At 46.7% G+C, this 15,654-nt stretch overlaps 2 protein-coding genes across 2 annotated transcripts; both read right to left on the reverse strand.

Moving 5' to 3' along the window:
* Positions 1-4,437: 4,437 nt before the first annotated feature.
* On the reverse strand, positions 4,438-6,807 carry LOC125554410. The gene is made up of 3 exons (XM_048717973.1): positions 6,595-6,807; positions 6,376-6,453; positions 4,438-4,789 (listed from the first exon to the last, which is right to left on the reverse strand). Exons 1-3 carry the CDS (start codon positions 6,746-6,748, stop codon positions 4,641-4,643), a joined length of 381 nt encoding a protein of 126 aa, XP_048573930.1. The 5' UTR covers positions 6,749-6,807; the 3' UTR covers positions 4,438-4,640.
* A 5,164-nt stretch (positions 6,808-11,971) lies between these two features.
* On the reverse strand, positions 11,972-14,581 carry LOC125553185. The gene is made up of 3 exons (XM_048716977.1): positions 13,267-14,581; positions 13,033-13,179; positions 11,972-12,456 (listed from the first exon to the last, which is right to left on the reverse strand). Exons 1-3 carry the CDS (start codon positions 14,185-14,187, stop codon positions 12,121-12,123), a joined length of 1,404 nt encoding a protein of 467 aa, XP_048572934.1. The 5' UTR covers positions 14,188-14,581; the 3' UTR covers positions 11,972-12,120.
* Positions 14,582-15,654: the final 1,073 nt, after the last annotated feature.

Here is a 15,654-nt window from a genome sequence, read left to right on the forward strand (position 1 = left end):
TCGTAACTTAGCAGCGGTTAAACCCATGAATGATTCCGATATTGATGCGTTGGGGGTCATGGTGCTCGATAATTTTTGTGCGGATCTCGCTCCTCCCCTTCCTGAGTCTGAGGAGGAGGAGGAGAGTCTTGAGAATGGTGTTGTCATACCTTCTGAGCCTGGTTGTGAGGACCGGCTGGAGAGTGAGAACATTCCTAAACGCAAATGGAAGCGGAAGATCTATCCGACTTCCGCAGTGCGTAGGAGTGCTAGGATCCGCACGGCTAAAAAATTCCATGATGAAATATGAAAGGAATCTTTTGGAATAGCAGAGGTCTGAAAGACTTGGCTAAAAGAAGGTTTCTTGCAGAGGCGTCTATCGAGCATAGGTTGGACTTTATCGCATTATCGGAAACTGGTAGAGATAATTTTTCGCCACAATTTCTCAATACTTTATCGGGCGGTATTGATTTTGATTGGCATTATTGTCTACCACCGCGAGGAAGATCGGGTGGGATTTTACTCGGAGTGAGATGCGATTCGCTCGAAGTCCGAAGTGTGGTCATGGGAGATTTTGTTGTTAAGTTTAGGGTGCGGTCGAAGGCTGATGGGTTTAATTGGGATCTGGTGGCGGTATATGGTGCCGCACAGCCCGAACTCAAACCTGATTTCTTGGCGGATCTGGTTAGGATTTGTGGTTCTGAGCAGCTTCCAATCCTGGTGGGGGTGATTTTAACATCATTAGAAGGTGTGATGAGAAGAACAATGATAACTTTGACGGCAGATGGTCGTTCATGTTTAATACTATCATTGAAAGTTTGGATCTGAGAGAGATAGAGCTTTCGGGAAGAAAGTTCACCTGGGCTAACGCGATGCCAAATCCGACGTTTGAAAAGTTGGATCGAGTACTGGCTAGTGTCGAATGGGAACAGAAATTTCCCTTTGTGACAGTTCAGGCACTCTCTCGTGGTATTTCTGACCACACGCCTTTATTTCTTGACTCGGGTGAGGCCACCCACTTGGGAAACAAAAATGCATTTTCGTTCGAGCTTGCTTGATTTGAAAGAGAAGGCTTCTTTGATCCCATAGCCAGAGAGTGGGCTAAGGATGCAGGAGGTAGGACTGCGCTTGAGCGTTGGCAGAATAAGATTAGGCACTTGAGAAGTTTCTTACGTGGGTGGGCTAAGCATCTTAGCGGGATTTATAAGGTCAAAAAGGAACGGCTCCTTACCCTTATTCAGTCTCCAGATGTAAAAGCAGAAACCACGGCTTTGCCAGCCTCAGAGCTTCATGCCAAGCTTGATGCGGAGATGAGGTTGAAAGAGCTTCTTCGTGAAGAAGAATTAAAGTGTGCGCTGCGGGCCAAGGTCCAAAGAGTTGTCCAGGGGGACGCAAACACTCAATTCTTTCACATGATCGCTAATGGCAAACACAGAAAGAAGAGGATCTTTCAGCTTGAACAAGATGAAGGAACTATTCTAGGTCAGGAGAACCTAAAATTATACATTACTGAGTATTACAAGCAGTTGTTTGGGCCTCCAGAGGATAACTGTGTTTCTCTGGATGAGTCTAGGATTGAGGATGTACCTCAACTTACTGTTGTTGGGAATGATATTTTAGCTACTCCTTTTTCTGAGAAAGAGGTGTTTGAGGCCATTTCGCAGATGAAAAATAATAAGGCTCCTGGCCCGGATGGATTCCCGGCTGAGTTTTATAAGAAGTGCTAGCATATTATTAAAGGGGACCTGTTGCCGTTGTTCCATGATTTATTCTCTGGACAGCTTCAGCTTTTTCAACTGAATTTTGGAATGATAACCCTGCTCCCTAAGAAAACAGAGGCTGTGAGAATTGAGCAATTCAGGCCCATCTGTCTTCTTAATGTTAGTTTCAAAAAATTTACCAAGGTCGGGACTAATAGGCTCTCACATATCGCGCATGCTGTGGTGCAGCCTACCCAAACTGCTTTCATGCTGAACAGGAACATCCTCGAAGGGGTTATGGTCCTTCATGAAACGCTCCATGATATTCACACGAAAAAACTAGATGGAGTTGTTTTCAAGGTGGATTTCGAGAAAGCGTACGATAAAGTCAAATGGCCTTTCCTTCAACAGGCCTTACGCATGAAGGGTTTTGATGAAGCTTGGCGACGCCAAGTAGAATCTTTCACCCAAAAAGGGAGTGTTGGAATTAAAGTGAATGACGATATAGGTCATTATTTCCAGACACGTAAGGGCCTGAGACAAGGTGATCCAATGTCTCCTATTCTGTTCAACATTGTGGCTGACATGTTGGCAATTCTGATAGGTAGGGCAAAGGAGGCCGGTCAGGTGGGCGGATTGGTGCCTCATCTAGTTGATGGTGGTGTATCCATCCTGTAGTACGCTGATGATACGATCATTTTTATGGAGCACGACTTGGCAAAAGCGAGAAATATGAAGCTGATGTTATGCTTATTTGAACAATTGACCGGATTGAAGATTAACTTTCATAAAAGCAAGTTGTTCTGTTTTGGTAGAGCCGATGAGGAACAAGAGGCTTATAGCCAATTGTTTGGATGCGAATTGGGGGCATTACCTTTCACGTACCTAGGTATACCATTCACCATCGTAAGCTGACAAACAGAGAATGGAAGTGCATCGAGGATCGGTTTGAGAAGAAACTGAGTTGTTGGAAGGGCAAACTTATGTCATATGGAGGCCGATTGATTCTTATTAATTCGGTGCTCACGAGTATGCCCATATTTCTCTTATCTTTCTTTGAAGTCCCAGTTGGTGTTAGGAAAAGGCTGGACTTCTATCGATCCCGATTCTTCTGGCAGAGTGATGAACTTAAGAGAAAATACCGACTCGCCAAATGGGATATCATCTGTCGACCAAAGGACCAGGGGGGCCTTGGTATTGAGAATCTTGAAGTCAAGAACACATGTCTTCTCAGTAAGTGGATGTATAAGTTATCAGTTGAAACTGAGGCCACGTGGGCGCAGATTCTCCGTAGTAAGTATCTGCAGTCCAAGACTTTGTCCCAGGCGACAGTGAGACCGACTGACTCGCCGTTTTGGAAGGGGCTTATCAGAGTCAAAGCTGCCTTCTTTAATAGAACAAAGTTTATAGTCGGTAATGGCAACACCACTCGCTTCTGGGAGGATACTTGGCTTGGTGAAACGCCGTTGGCGCTTCAGTATCCGTCCCTGTATCGTATTGTTCAACAACGTGATGCTCTTATTGCAATGATTATGCAGTCTATTCCCCTTAATATTCAGTTTAGGAGGGTGCTAAGCATGGCTTTATTTGGTGAGTAGACTGATGGAGATTCAGCTATCTCACCAGCCCGATCAGTTGTGTTGGAAGCTTACTAGGTCTAGAGAGTTCACAGTTAAGTCGATGTATATCGATGTCATTAACTCTAGTGCTATTTCTAGTTCCAAAGAGGTTTGGAAAGTCAAAGTTCCTTTGAAAATTAATGTGTTTATGTGGTTTGTACATAAACAAGTTATTTTAACAAAGGACAATTTGGTTAAGCGCAACTGGACAGGATCTACTAAGTGTACTTTTTGTGATCGGGACAAAACTATCAAGCACCTCTTCTTTGACTGCCCGTTGGCGAGAGTGTTGTGGCACACGGTGCATATTGCCTTTAACATAACTCCTCCGAATTCGGTTAGTACTTTATTTGGAACGTGGCTTGTTGGGATAGAGTCCGAAACAGCTAGACACATTCACGTAGGAGTATGTGCTTTGTTGTGGGCAATTTGGAACTGCATAAATGATTTGGCTTTTAACAGAACAACAAATATTCATTTTTGCAGATTTTATTCCGAGCTACTGCGATGATCCATATGTGGTCGTTACTCACTCCGACGGAGGCCAGGGAGCGTTTGGTTACTGGATCTGTCCGGTGGGAGATGGTAGCGCGGGATATCTTCAACCGGTTTGGATGGCGGTCATGTAGTAGGATAGGCGATTAGTTTACCTATCTTTGTTATGCCAGCCGATTGTGGCTTTTGGGCCTTTTATTTTTGGCATTGTGGCTCTTTGTGAGCTTGCCGTTATTTTGTTTTCAGACTTTAAGACCTTGTTGAACCTCTTTATTTATCTATTAATGTGGCCGTATGCATTGTTCTGATGCAGAGGCCGGGGAGTCCCCCCCTTTTCAAAAAAAACAACTCCAAGAAGGAATAAATGCCCTTGCCTCACCGTATCAACGTTCAGATATGACCTAGACAAGGGTTTTCATCCTAGTTGTCGATAACAACCAGTGAACACCAGCACAACAAGTAGACAACAAGATACGACGCCAACGATTAAGTCTAATTTCTTCCGCAACAACAACTCCAAGAAGGAATAAATGCCATCGCCTCACCGTATCCACGTTTGGATATGACCTAGACAAGGATTTTCATCCTAGTTATCGACACCAACCAGTGAACACTAGCACAACATGTAGACAACAATATACGACGCCAACTATTAAGTCTGATTTCTTCCACAACAACAACTCCAAGAAGGAATAAACGCCCTCGCCTCACTGTATCCACGTTTGGATATGACCTAGACAAGGAATCTTGCATCCTAGTTGTCGATACCAACCAGTGAACACCAGCACAACAAGTAGATAATGCATTCAACAAGAAGATGATACAAGTTCGTCATTGTTAAGCCCGATCAATAAATGCTAGGACAAGAGTTTTCGCCCGGACATGAAACGGTGCTCCCGTCACCATCTTGATGATGGATCTTCCGATAGTCACACCAACCAGTACTCCATGCCGTGTCGGAAAAGGCACTAGTAGATTGGTGGGACGTCTTCCAACCTTAGAATAATGAATTTTGTGTTAAAAGACCCCAAAGCACTATTTGCAAAAGCTAAAAGACCACAAAGCACTATTTGCAAAAGGTAAAGAACACAAAGATAGACAGAACAAAATATAGCTCATAACAAAGACCACTCAAATCCAAAAAAAATACAGTTATGGGAAGGAACTGCTATGAGTACTCCATTATGCAGCTCCTTAAGTATAGGGACGTTCTAAATATTAATTATGTCACTGGGCAAGAGGAAAGAGCAGACGGTTTACAATAGGTTTCCGCTTTGAAGTATACTCCCTCCGTCCCAAAATAAGTGTCTCAACTTTGTACTAGCTCTAGTGCAAATTTGTACTAAGCTCAAGACACTTATTTTGGAACGGAGGAAATAGTTGTTTTGTCCATCATAATAGCATCGTGCTAATATACCGTTCCAGACATCCATTCCAAGAATAATCGTTGGCTAGGGTGTAGGCAATTCTTTTAACGAGAGATAGGAGTTCGGCCTTTTATATTGATGAAGGAGTAAACAGCTCTTTGCAAATGCCATATAGGGTAGTTCCTCCATCGTCAGCCCTCCTCTGTCGTTATATTGCCTGCTACCTCCTCTACCAGCTTCGCCCATGGGGTGTGCAGCAAGGACCTGATCTACTGGTCGGGACTTCCAAGGTCTCTGCTAGTACTCCCTCCTTTCCTAAATGTAAGTTTTTGTAGAAATTCCATTAGGTGGACTACATCCAGAGCAAAATGAATGAATCCACACTTAAAATGCATCTATATACATCTGCATGTAGTTCATAGTGAAATCTCTATAAAGACTTATATTTAGAAACGGAGGGAGTAGTTGGCATGCATGCACGATAGTACTAGCTATCTACTACTCCCTCCGTTCCGATTTACTCGTCGTGGTTTTAGTTCAAATTTGAATTAAAACCATGACGAGTAAATCGGAACGGAGGGAGTACTATGATACTTTCATTACGAGTAGCCTTAAGGATGCGTACATTTTATTCTTTCCAAATCAGTTGTGTAGGCCATAATTCAGCTGCCCCCATGAATGTATCCATCTACATAAAAAAGCTTCTAAGCGTAGGGAATTATGCACTGGCGTTAGCTGCCCCCACGCATGATGGTTTTCCTTAATTTGCCTGTCTGCTCCAACCTCCAAAAGCACAATGTCGTTGTCCCTATGTCTCCGGTGACTATATGCATGAGAGCCAATCAACACATGGTAACGTATTACTAAATTCGAAATAAATAAAAAATTGCACGAGACACGGTTGCTTCTTCCTATCAATGTATGACCGGGTAGTAGTATATATGCACGCGCATTCCTACGGATTGAAAACTCGTATACTGAAATTACGATGATGATTAATTCGACATAGATTAACAAAGATCACATCGAGGACTTGTCATCCAACTCGCAAACAAATAGCTGAGACTAGGAAATTTAATTTGCGTTTTCATGTTCCTATCATTCATCTTGTGTTCTCTTGGCTCATTCCTTGAATCTTCTCAACAAAAACTATAAAGGAGGAAATAAAAGGATGGCTAGGGTTACCCAATCAACACGGCTCTAGGGCCAACTCACATTTGTTGACTTGTGTTTTCTGGAATGCTACCACCATACTGATAACTCCAAGTGTACCACCGTTTATATCAGAGACAACTGTTTTGAAATTAGAAGCAACGCAATCATCAGGTGCTAGATGAGTACGCCTGAGATGCCAACGGTAGAGCTTCGCAGCATGCGTGAGCTTCAAGCGTAGCTGCGTCTGTTACAGCCTGGAAAGCAAGTGTAGATACATACCTGAATCATCACGACATATCGCACAAACTGAACCTGACTGGTTGTCCCTGGACAGAGCCCCATCAACATTCAATTTGACAAACCCTTGAGGAGGAATCCATGTCTTTTGTAAGAGTAGCGATGGAAGGCTATTACAACCATTACTAGGATTCATGGAGTTCTATCTTGCAGAAGGAGGAGGGGGAAGGTAGGACAAGCCGCCGCCGTGCCAGGTTCGTGATCCACTTGATGCCTCTCTCTCTCTCTAGCTTTTATCGTCTCGTTAGTTCCTGAACGGGCCAGGCCTGTTAGCTGGTCCAAGGGGCCAGCCCATGTACATGATGATAGGAGGGCTCGTAACATCTTTGCACATGTTGCTGCCTTCCCACTCGAAGCTCTGAGGTTTAAGAGCATCTCCAGCCGAGCCCCCACGACGGCCTTCCCACGCGATTTCTTCGCACCAGCGCCCAAAAATCGACCTAGTCACGTCCCCAGAAGCCCGTTTTTTGCCGGTTTGAACTGAAATTAACGCCGGAGAACCCAAGCCAAATCCAGCGCGCTGGGGAACGCCTGGGGGCGCCAGGGAACGCGATTTTGGCGCGAACGAGGATGGGCCCGCCGAGTCAACGAGACGCCGCTTCGTCGCCCTCATCGCCTCGGTTCCCTCGGGAATCAATGTCAAGGCTGCCACGCTGCCGTGCCGGTCAGCCTCCATTGATGCCTCACGGGCGGCGCAGTGAAGGCGCCGCTGACGCGCGGCCCGCCCGCTCCCGCCACGCGTCACCCGGCATGCAGCCTCTCGCCGCCCCGCTGCGGCTATAAAAGGTGACCTCCCGCTGGTGAACGCCACAGCTCACATCCCCCCCCCCTCGCATCCGCCGCACAAAGCAGCACTCCCCCCCTCCCGCCGACGAGCAAATGGCCGAGAGGTTCCCAGGCGAATGGCTTCGGCCGCCGCCATCTCCAAGAGCCGGAGGCGCGCCTCCTCTACTAGGCCGAGTATCCGGCGCCCCCAGACATGTGCGTGCCGGGGGCGTGGAGGCTGAGCGCTGGCGGCGTCCCGGTGCCACCGGTGCCCGAAGGGGTGGCACGGCGGGCCGAGATCGCCCGCATCCGCTCGCCCCTGACGGAGGAGCAGTGGAACGAGCCGAGGTACGCCGCCGACAGCGAAACGCTGTGGACGATGTACTTCGAGTGCCGCCGCCAAGAGCAGATCGCCTCCATCAACAGCATCATACCCCGCGACCGCCTCAACGCCGAAGGACGGCGCGAGTGGTGGAGTATGCCAGGCCGCACCCTCGAGGCCGTCCTCGACCACATCGAGACTTTTTTGGCAACGTGTCGCGCCTCAAGTACCCGGGGCGGCCGTCCTTCTCTCGCCGTTGTGGCAGCTCCTGGACGCCGCGGCGAATGGAGCCGACGTCCTCGTCGTCGGGCTCTGGCTCGCCGGCTCTCCGCCCCGTCAAGCCAGAGCCGGAGGAGGCACCGCTTCAGCGCCGCACCCGCAGCGGCGCCCGCGTCATCAACGAGAGCACCCGCTCCTCCCCGCGCTCCCTTCGCCTGGTCCGGCCGAAGCCTGAGCCGGGCCTGCTCCCCGTGAAGCCGGAGCACATCGACATGGTGGCCCCCGACGACGAGGTCGCCATAAAATGGGCGAAGGAGGACTACGTCCGCGAGCAGGTGCGTCGCCAGCGCCTGGCATACGCGAAGCTCCAGGCCCAACGCCGCGGGCGCAAGGAGGACGGCGTCATCGTCCTCGACAGCGACGAGAAGGACGAGGCTGGACCGTCCAGCGCCCCACCACGCGTTGGCGACCCCGGGCAAGGGTGCAGTAGGTACGGCGGCGGCTCCGGCGAGACGCGCGACGACGACGACTACAGCCGTTTCTACAAGCTTCTCGGCATGTAGATGGCGGGCGGTGGACGCGGCGCAGTGGCTAGGCGTAGTTTGCTTTTATCTTTTTTGTACAAATTTTAATGGAATTTCGTCGAGTTCGTGCCGAATCGCCGAGTTTGCGCTAATTTGTACGAAGTATCACCGAGCTGCGCGATATTGGCAGCGACCTGATGGGCGACGACTCGGAACAGAGTCGCCCCCATGCGCCAAACTTGTGCCTGTTCACCCCTAAGAGGCTTTTTTCCGCCACCCTGGGGGCCCGAACGAGATGCTCTAACTAGGTGTAAAACTTCCAAGTGTGACAAGAACCTAGTCTGATATTCTCCTTCATGTAATAACCAGCTTGGTGAACCCCGCATGCGATAAATAATCCCTCATTGAGAATATCCAATCTTTTGCATTGCATTCAGTCGTTGTTAGCATGTGCTCAACTAATTCTGAATCAGACAGTGCCCATACCACAAATAGCACAATAGGAGGAGGAAACCATGTTCTTTTATTCAGGATATCAGCCGTGGGTAGTGGTGATGAAGGAACTAAATTTTTGTATCACTCATATCCGTTGTAGCCAAAATACTGCTAGTCACTATATGGCAAATGTTGGTAGGACTAGTGGTTGTACGGCTGTCACACACACACACACACACACACACACACACACACGCCATGCCCGCACACACACACACACCCGCGAGCGTGCGCCCTCCGAAGGCTAATATGGTCCCGCACAATCTTGCAAGACATACTTTTGACTCGAACACTCCAGTAGTTTGGGATGGTAATCCCCCATATTTTATCTTGCAGGATGTAATAAACGATGCAACCCTTTTGAAGTTTAAATGAAGTGCGCCCTATGAAATCCCCTAAAAAAAACCAGATAGGTCGAACCAAGAACTGCAAATGACCACATGGTAACGTGTGATCTACTGTACTCTACAATTTATTTAGGTCAGTGTAGCGAACCAAGTTGTTTTTTTAAAGTACGTCTATGTTTCAATACTTTGGATCAAAAATGTGGGCCGTGCCATGGAGGTGCTTTTCGTGCCCGCAGAGTTGCTGACGAGAAGCATGCTCGAACATCCCTGTCATAGTCATACAGGGGAGTGTCTCTGTGCAGTGGTGAAGACTGACGTCTGCTAATTGTCGTCAATGGTTCCCTGTGTCTGCACATATTTCTTTGCAAGTTTTTTTCTTTAAAAAGAGGTTAGAACCCCCAACCTGCATCATTGTGATATATATGTAGCACCACAATGTTTCAGAACATGCGAGAAACAGAAACACGTAGACACAAAGGACAAACCTTATTTTGAAGGGGGGCAGCTCGTCTTACGTAGAGGCGCGCCGCCATCTGATTTGAACTTGCCATCTTGGATCGTTCCCTCGACAGTGAAACTCAATGTCCTCCAAGATGTCTTCAGCTTCATAGAGAGCATTCTTAAGATCGTTGAAGAGCAGCTCCACACAAGACCTATCGGGGAACTTCTCAAATAATTCCACACATGATCGTTGGGAAGATAATATACTAGTCAAGTAATCCCTTGCAAGACTCTTCGTAAGATTGTACAACGATTTGCGCATGCATCATAATACGACACGTATAAAAGCAATCATGGGAAATAATATATGACATGAATGGTGAAATTTTAGAGCTCCACTGATAAAGCTATTTCAACTAACAGTTGGTGTCAGTTACACGAAGAATAAATCAGTTCATGGATACATTGCATCCACATAATAACAGGAAAATACATAAAACAAGTACCAGTTGGCATGTTTGTCTCAGACTCACACTACAGGCTGCCTTGATAATCATCCGCATCTGCAACTGTGCACGGCTGAGCCAAGATTCTGCAGTAAACTAACAGCTTAATCAGACACTGCTGGCCAAGATAAAAGCAAAAGAAAAATGGTTCTTAAATAAATCTGGACAGATCCCTGTCCAATTTCTGAAAGAGGAATCAACCAGTTTATGCACAACTTGTTCCAGATAATGGAATAGGAAGACTAGGAAAAATATATTGCCGACTTGGACCAGATTGTACATTTGTTTTAGTTTGCACAAGAATTTTGACTGACGGCCGGATTGTACAAGACTAGGAAAACATATTGCAGAGTTGGACCAGATTTAAGATCTAACATATCAGGGTAACCTACCATGCTATATAACATGTGGCTGACTAATATGGCATATCTCTGATTGTCGACTAGAGTAAAAGAAAAATGTGTCTAGTATCAAAAGTTAATGACCAGACTTGCATAGTATGCAAATTTAGAAATAAAACTGAACTCAAGCAAACTTTGGCGCTAAGATGGAACCTTACTTCTACTCTTAGCCGTAGAGATGTATCAGGAAAGTGTGCCTCAGTTATAAGAGGTGGATATCTGTACAACAAAGGCATTTTCATTATTTTTCTGTTGCTGCATACCTTGCTTCATTTTGGTCTCCATATTTCTAACACTATCTCTATCAGGTGATTTTCCAGTATTATTAGCGGCCACTTTCTACTATTTCAGGTTTCCCGAAGTACAATTCTGGAAGAGAATGACTCGAGAATTTGAACACAACCCTCCAAGAAGTGCCCAGACCAGCATGCAGTAGACAACTAGAAAAGCAGTATTCAAATATATTACCCACACTGTGATGTAAACAAGTACCAGTTGGCTTGCTTGTCTCACAGACCCACAATGCAGTCTGTCTTGATGATCTTTATAATCATCCGCATCTGCAGCTGTGCGTGGCTCAGTCAAGACTCTAGTAAATTAACAGGTTAATCTGACACGACCAGCCAAGATAAAAGCAAAAGAAAAATGGTTCTTAGATAAATTTGGACAGATCCCAGTCCAAATTTGGAAAGAGGAATCGGCCAGTTTATGCACAATTTGTTCCAGATAATGGAATAGGAAGAGAGCAACTTTCCCTACCAGTTTATACTTGACATATTCTTTGATTAAATTCCAAATCTACCACACAAATGTGGAAACAACGATAATTTGTTCTACCCTGCTGGAGTAAGAGTGCACATCGACAGAGAAGTGCAAACCTTCGGTTCAAACAAAGAATCACCTTCTGCCTCCAGACCGGATTTTCAACGCCACTATTCATTCCTCGTTTTCCAAGCAGCATCAGCAAGCTTCGACCGTCGCTATAGGAGAACGAAAGCTTGTGGTTGCAACCATGGGCTTGAGTCACCAAATTCTTATTCAACTTTCTATATTGGTCAATTTGCCGCACACAGATTTCCTTTTCTTTTTGACCCTCCTTTGGCCACGACCAAAAAACAAAAACTAGAAGGAAAATGGAACACCATTTCTCGGACACCAAATTAGCTATCATCAAACGAGCTGTTTGCTATGCAGAAGAGATGCTAAAAACATCATCTCTATCAGCGTATTTTACTGTTTTTCACCTGGTACCATTTTCTACTATCCCAAAGTCACATTCTGAAAAGAGAATGCCTCACAAATTTGAATCAAACCCTCCAGGAGGTGCACAGATCAGCAATTTGAAAAGTAGTGCACAAATAATACTACACACGCTGTAATGTAAAGTCGACACCAATAAGTATTTTTTAAACCAATATCCATCATCGCTCTAGCAGAAGCCATGATCACTTATTTTATGAGATTATTATCATTTCTTGACCATACCCATCAACAAATTATTATCTTCGCAGAGGAGGAAGATTCAAGTGTGAGTCGCTCCTTAATCTGACGCCTGCTAGCTTCATCCACCTGGGATCTCCTCGGATCAATGGCATTGCACTCCTTGCATGGGTCCTCACCATGAAGCTCGATTCTCTTCAACCTCACAACATGTGCCATGACTAGCCTTATATAGTTTGTCACCTTGACCTCCTCCTCGAACCCTAACATCATCAGCAACTTCAAGTTCAGATGCTTCAGATCCTTCGATGGCTCCCACACCACATTCGTCTTTTCGGCAGTATCGTAAAGCTTTTTGCCACATGTATGTCGAGTTCGAGATAACTTCATGCATGGACATAGAAAATAGATAACACATGTTAACTAAACTTGCCACCAACCAATGCAGGACAATGTAAACAACAACTGCAATTAAATATTTTGACCACTTAAAAAGTTTCAAAGCACTTAATACTAATATTTAAATCTAGCCCCCTGTGGAGTTTTTGGATGAATTTGCATGAACTGAATCCTACGTAAAGTAAGATGCACAAATATGCTTCTGGGATTCCTATGAAACTACAGCTATATATTCCTCCTATGCTGCTCACCGGTTTATTTATTTCTTTCAACCAACATACCTTGTAATAAATAATTTTAATGAAAAGGGATATGTGCATCTTTCCTCCTTGCCAAAAAGAAAACAAGGAGAGAATTTTGGAGAACTCTAAAACAAGGTACTACAATCCAGAAGAATTTGTTTTGTGTTGCACAGACATTGTCTTACTGCAAAATTAAAATGAGGACTGCACACTACTTCTAACATTCGTGGTAGATTAGAAAATCAGATCAATTTCCTGCTATATTGTTAATGCTGAATATTCCAGTAACATGCCATTCTAGAATGAATCACATCCATACCTTGAAATTCCGTAGGGCAGGTGCAGCTTCTAGGATAAACAGGGTCCAGCTCAGATCACACTCAGGGAAGATACCAAAAAGGTACACGTCGGTCAGGTTTCTGAATATAGCAGTGAGCCGCTTCGGCTGCTCCGGCTGAATCCAAATCTGCAACGTGAAGAACACAAAATACACAGCTGAAATTGGTAAAGTAGAAGAGCAGATGATGTGTAAATGCCCAGAAATTAACTTTACCGTTTGGCTGAAAAAATTGAGATTCAGTTTCGACAGATTTCTGGAACTCCTTGAAAGGCACTCACTCAACATGAATGGCGCTTGCGACGCCTTGGCAAGATAGCCGAGGTTCACATGGCAAAGCTGGGGAACGTCGCCGAAGCGCACTGGAGGGTTCTCGTAGCGCCGAGAACAGCACAGTACTGTCCTGAGCTCGGGGACGGAGATGAGTTCGATCCGTTCACAACGAAAACGGATGCAGTCGAGCCTCCGAAGCCCCGAGCATGGGGTATCAATCCTGAGCGCCGACCGCTGATCAACCAGTCTGCAGGAACTCAGGGTGAGGTGCTTGAGCTTACTGCAAGCATTAATAAGTTCGGTGACGTCGGAATGTCCAAACACAAGGTTCTTGAGTGTAAGCCTCGTGAGCCACCAGAAGGCGACCGGGTAGGCCTGGGAGAAGGACATGAACTGCTGCCCGAATTCAGCAAGCAGGTTGGCGTTGCTCCCTCGCGGCGGGGATATGGAGAACTCAAGGCATTCGGTCTTGCCGTAGATCACAACGTCCTCGACGGTGCGGCCTATGGCGCTCAGGTGAGGGGATGACAGGTAAAAGCTGAGGATGAGGGATTTGATGGGAATGATGGCAGCACTGGCGCCCTCGCCCTCGGCCAGAGGAAGCGCCACAGAGAGCAACCTCTGTGCCGCGCCCGTGAAAGCGTCCATGACCTCGAGCGGCGTGGCGCCTTGGAAGTGACCGACGTCGAGGTGCAGGCGCGATAGCCGATACGGGAGGTCACGCCACCGCGTCGAGAGTGCGCCGGCGCGGACCGCCTGGCGCAAGTCGAGGCGCTCGAGGATTCCGACGAGGAGGTCGTCGGTGAGCGCGCTGATTCGGTCCTCGTCCCGGCCGACATTGAGCTTGTGCGGCGGCGACTCCATGGCCGGGATTAGGAGGCCGATTTGTTGGTTGAAACCCTAGATAGAAGTAGAACCGAGCGCTGAGATGCGGGCCAGGCCCAGGCGGCGGCGCCCTGCTCCGAGGACGCGGCTCCTCATCCCCCTCCCGCGGGTGGTGGTGGATCTGGATCCGCCGCGCGGAAGCTCGATGGATCCGGCGGCTCCTGCCTCCTCCTCGATCCCCTCCGCCTCCGGCGTGCTGCTGCTATCCGATGAGGTGCATGGTTAGCATCGATTTGGAGGCTGATTGGATAGTGGATTTGAGAATGGATTGGAGCTGTCGAGAGTGGGGATCGACAGAGACGGAGGAGAAGAAGAAGCCTCGTGATGTGCTGTGCTGTGCTGTGCTGTAGAAAGAAGGCAGTCATCTTCCAAATATAGTTTGGAGTACTCACGTTCGTGAGGTAGGTGAATTTTCACTCCCACCCAAATACTCCTATATAAAGTTGTGGGTTCATCTTAGATCAAATTAACACTAAAACTCATGGCTATGCACGTACAACAAGAAAGCCTAACCTCATTGCCTCGAGGAAACGGCAGGAATCCATGTCAGAGCTCCGTCGAATACGTCCCAATCGACAAACTCGAGAAGGATCGGAGAGCCCAGAAAACAAACTCGAAAACGAAGCGTCGCCAATTGCCCCAGCGCCACAGCTACGAGGACTAAAAAAACTTAACATAAACTACTAGCCCGAGTGAAGGCACTAGGATTTCCCTCCCCGCCACAGGCCGCTAAAGCGGCAAAGAGAAGGGGCTAATCCATGAGCTTGTCGGCGAAGTCTGAAGGAGAACATTTACCCTCGTCGCCACAGGGAAGGGGAGAAAACTCGTGAAGATTAACTTGGGCTCACGTACTGTCTAAGAGCATATTCAACTGGATTGACATATCTTCCCTTTGGGGACATCCGATAAAATTGGAACAAATCTGGATTGACGTGCCGACGAAAACCCCATTTGTCCTCGAACGCAACTACACCCTACATTTGACCGCCCCACTTATCCATAAAATTGCAGAGAGAGAGAGACAGAGAAAGGAAAGAGAGAAAAACGGAACAAGAACATACGATTTGAAGTGTCCAGTTGTATGCATTTTTCTTTCTCTCTTTTGTTTGGGTTGTTCGTCTAGGCATATGAGAAAGAAATGAGAGGTCTTATTGAAAATGTTCTAAGTAACTCACATACACTGGTACCCCATCGGTGAGACATAATATGACACCATGTGTGTTGAGTGCTAAATATTATTCGGATGAGAATATTTTCAAGGCTGGACCAAATAAGCTCCTCATACAAGTGTTGTCTCTGGAACTCAAACTTGTAATAGGGTCTGTATTATGGCGAGTGTGTACTGTTGGGGAACGTAGTAATTTCAAAAAAGTTCCTACGCACACGCAAGATCATGGTGATGTATAGAAACGAGAGGGGAGAGTGTTGTCTACGTACCCTCGTAGA

This window comes from Triticum urartu, chromosome 4 (assembly GCF_003073215.2).
Source record: "Triticum urartu cultivar G1812 chromosome 4, Tu2.1, whole genome shotgun sequence".
Taxonomy (NCBI): Eukaryota; Viridiplantae; Streptophyta; class Magnoliopsida; order Poales; family Poaceae; genus Triticum; species Triticum urartu.

Coding starts and splice junctions, on each gene's coding strand:
- LOC125554410 (XM_048717973.1), bottom strand. CDS start 6,748: ATGAATCCTAGTAATGGTTGTAATAGCCTTCCATCGCTACTCTTACAA. Junction 6,454..6,594: donor GATATGTCGTGATGATTCAG/GTATGTATCTAC, acceptor ATTTCAAAACAG/TTGTCTCTGATATAAACGGT. Junction 4,790..6,375: donor GAAAACACAAGTCAACAAAT/GTGAGTTGGCCC, acceptor CATTATTCTAAG/GTTGGAAGACGTCCCACCAA.
- LOC125553185 (XM_048716977.1), bottom strand. CDS start 14,187: ATGGAGTCGCCGCCGCACAAGCTCAATGTCGGCCGGGACGAGGACCGA. Junction 13,180..13,266: donor TCAATTTTTTCAGCCAAACG/GTAAAGTTAATT, acceptor TTCACGTTGCAG/ATTTGGATTCAGCCGGAGCA. Junction 12,457..13,032: donor CTGCCCTACGGAATTTCAAG/GTATGGATGTGA, acceptor CCATGCATGAAG/TTATCTCGAACTCGACATAC.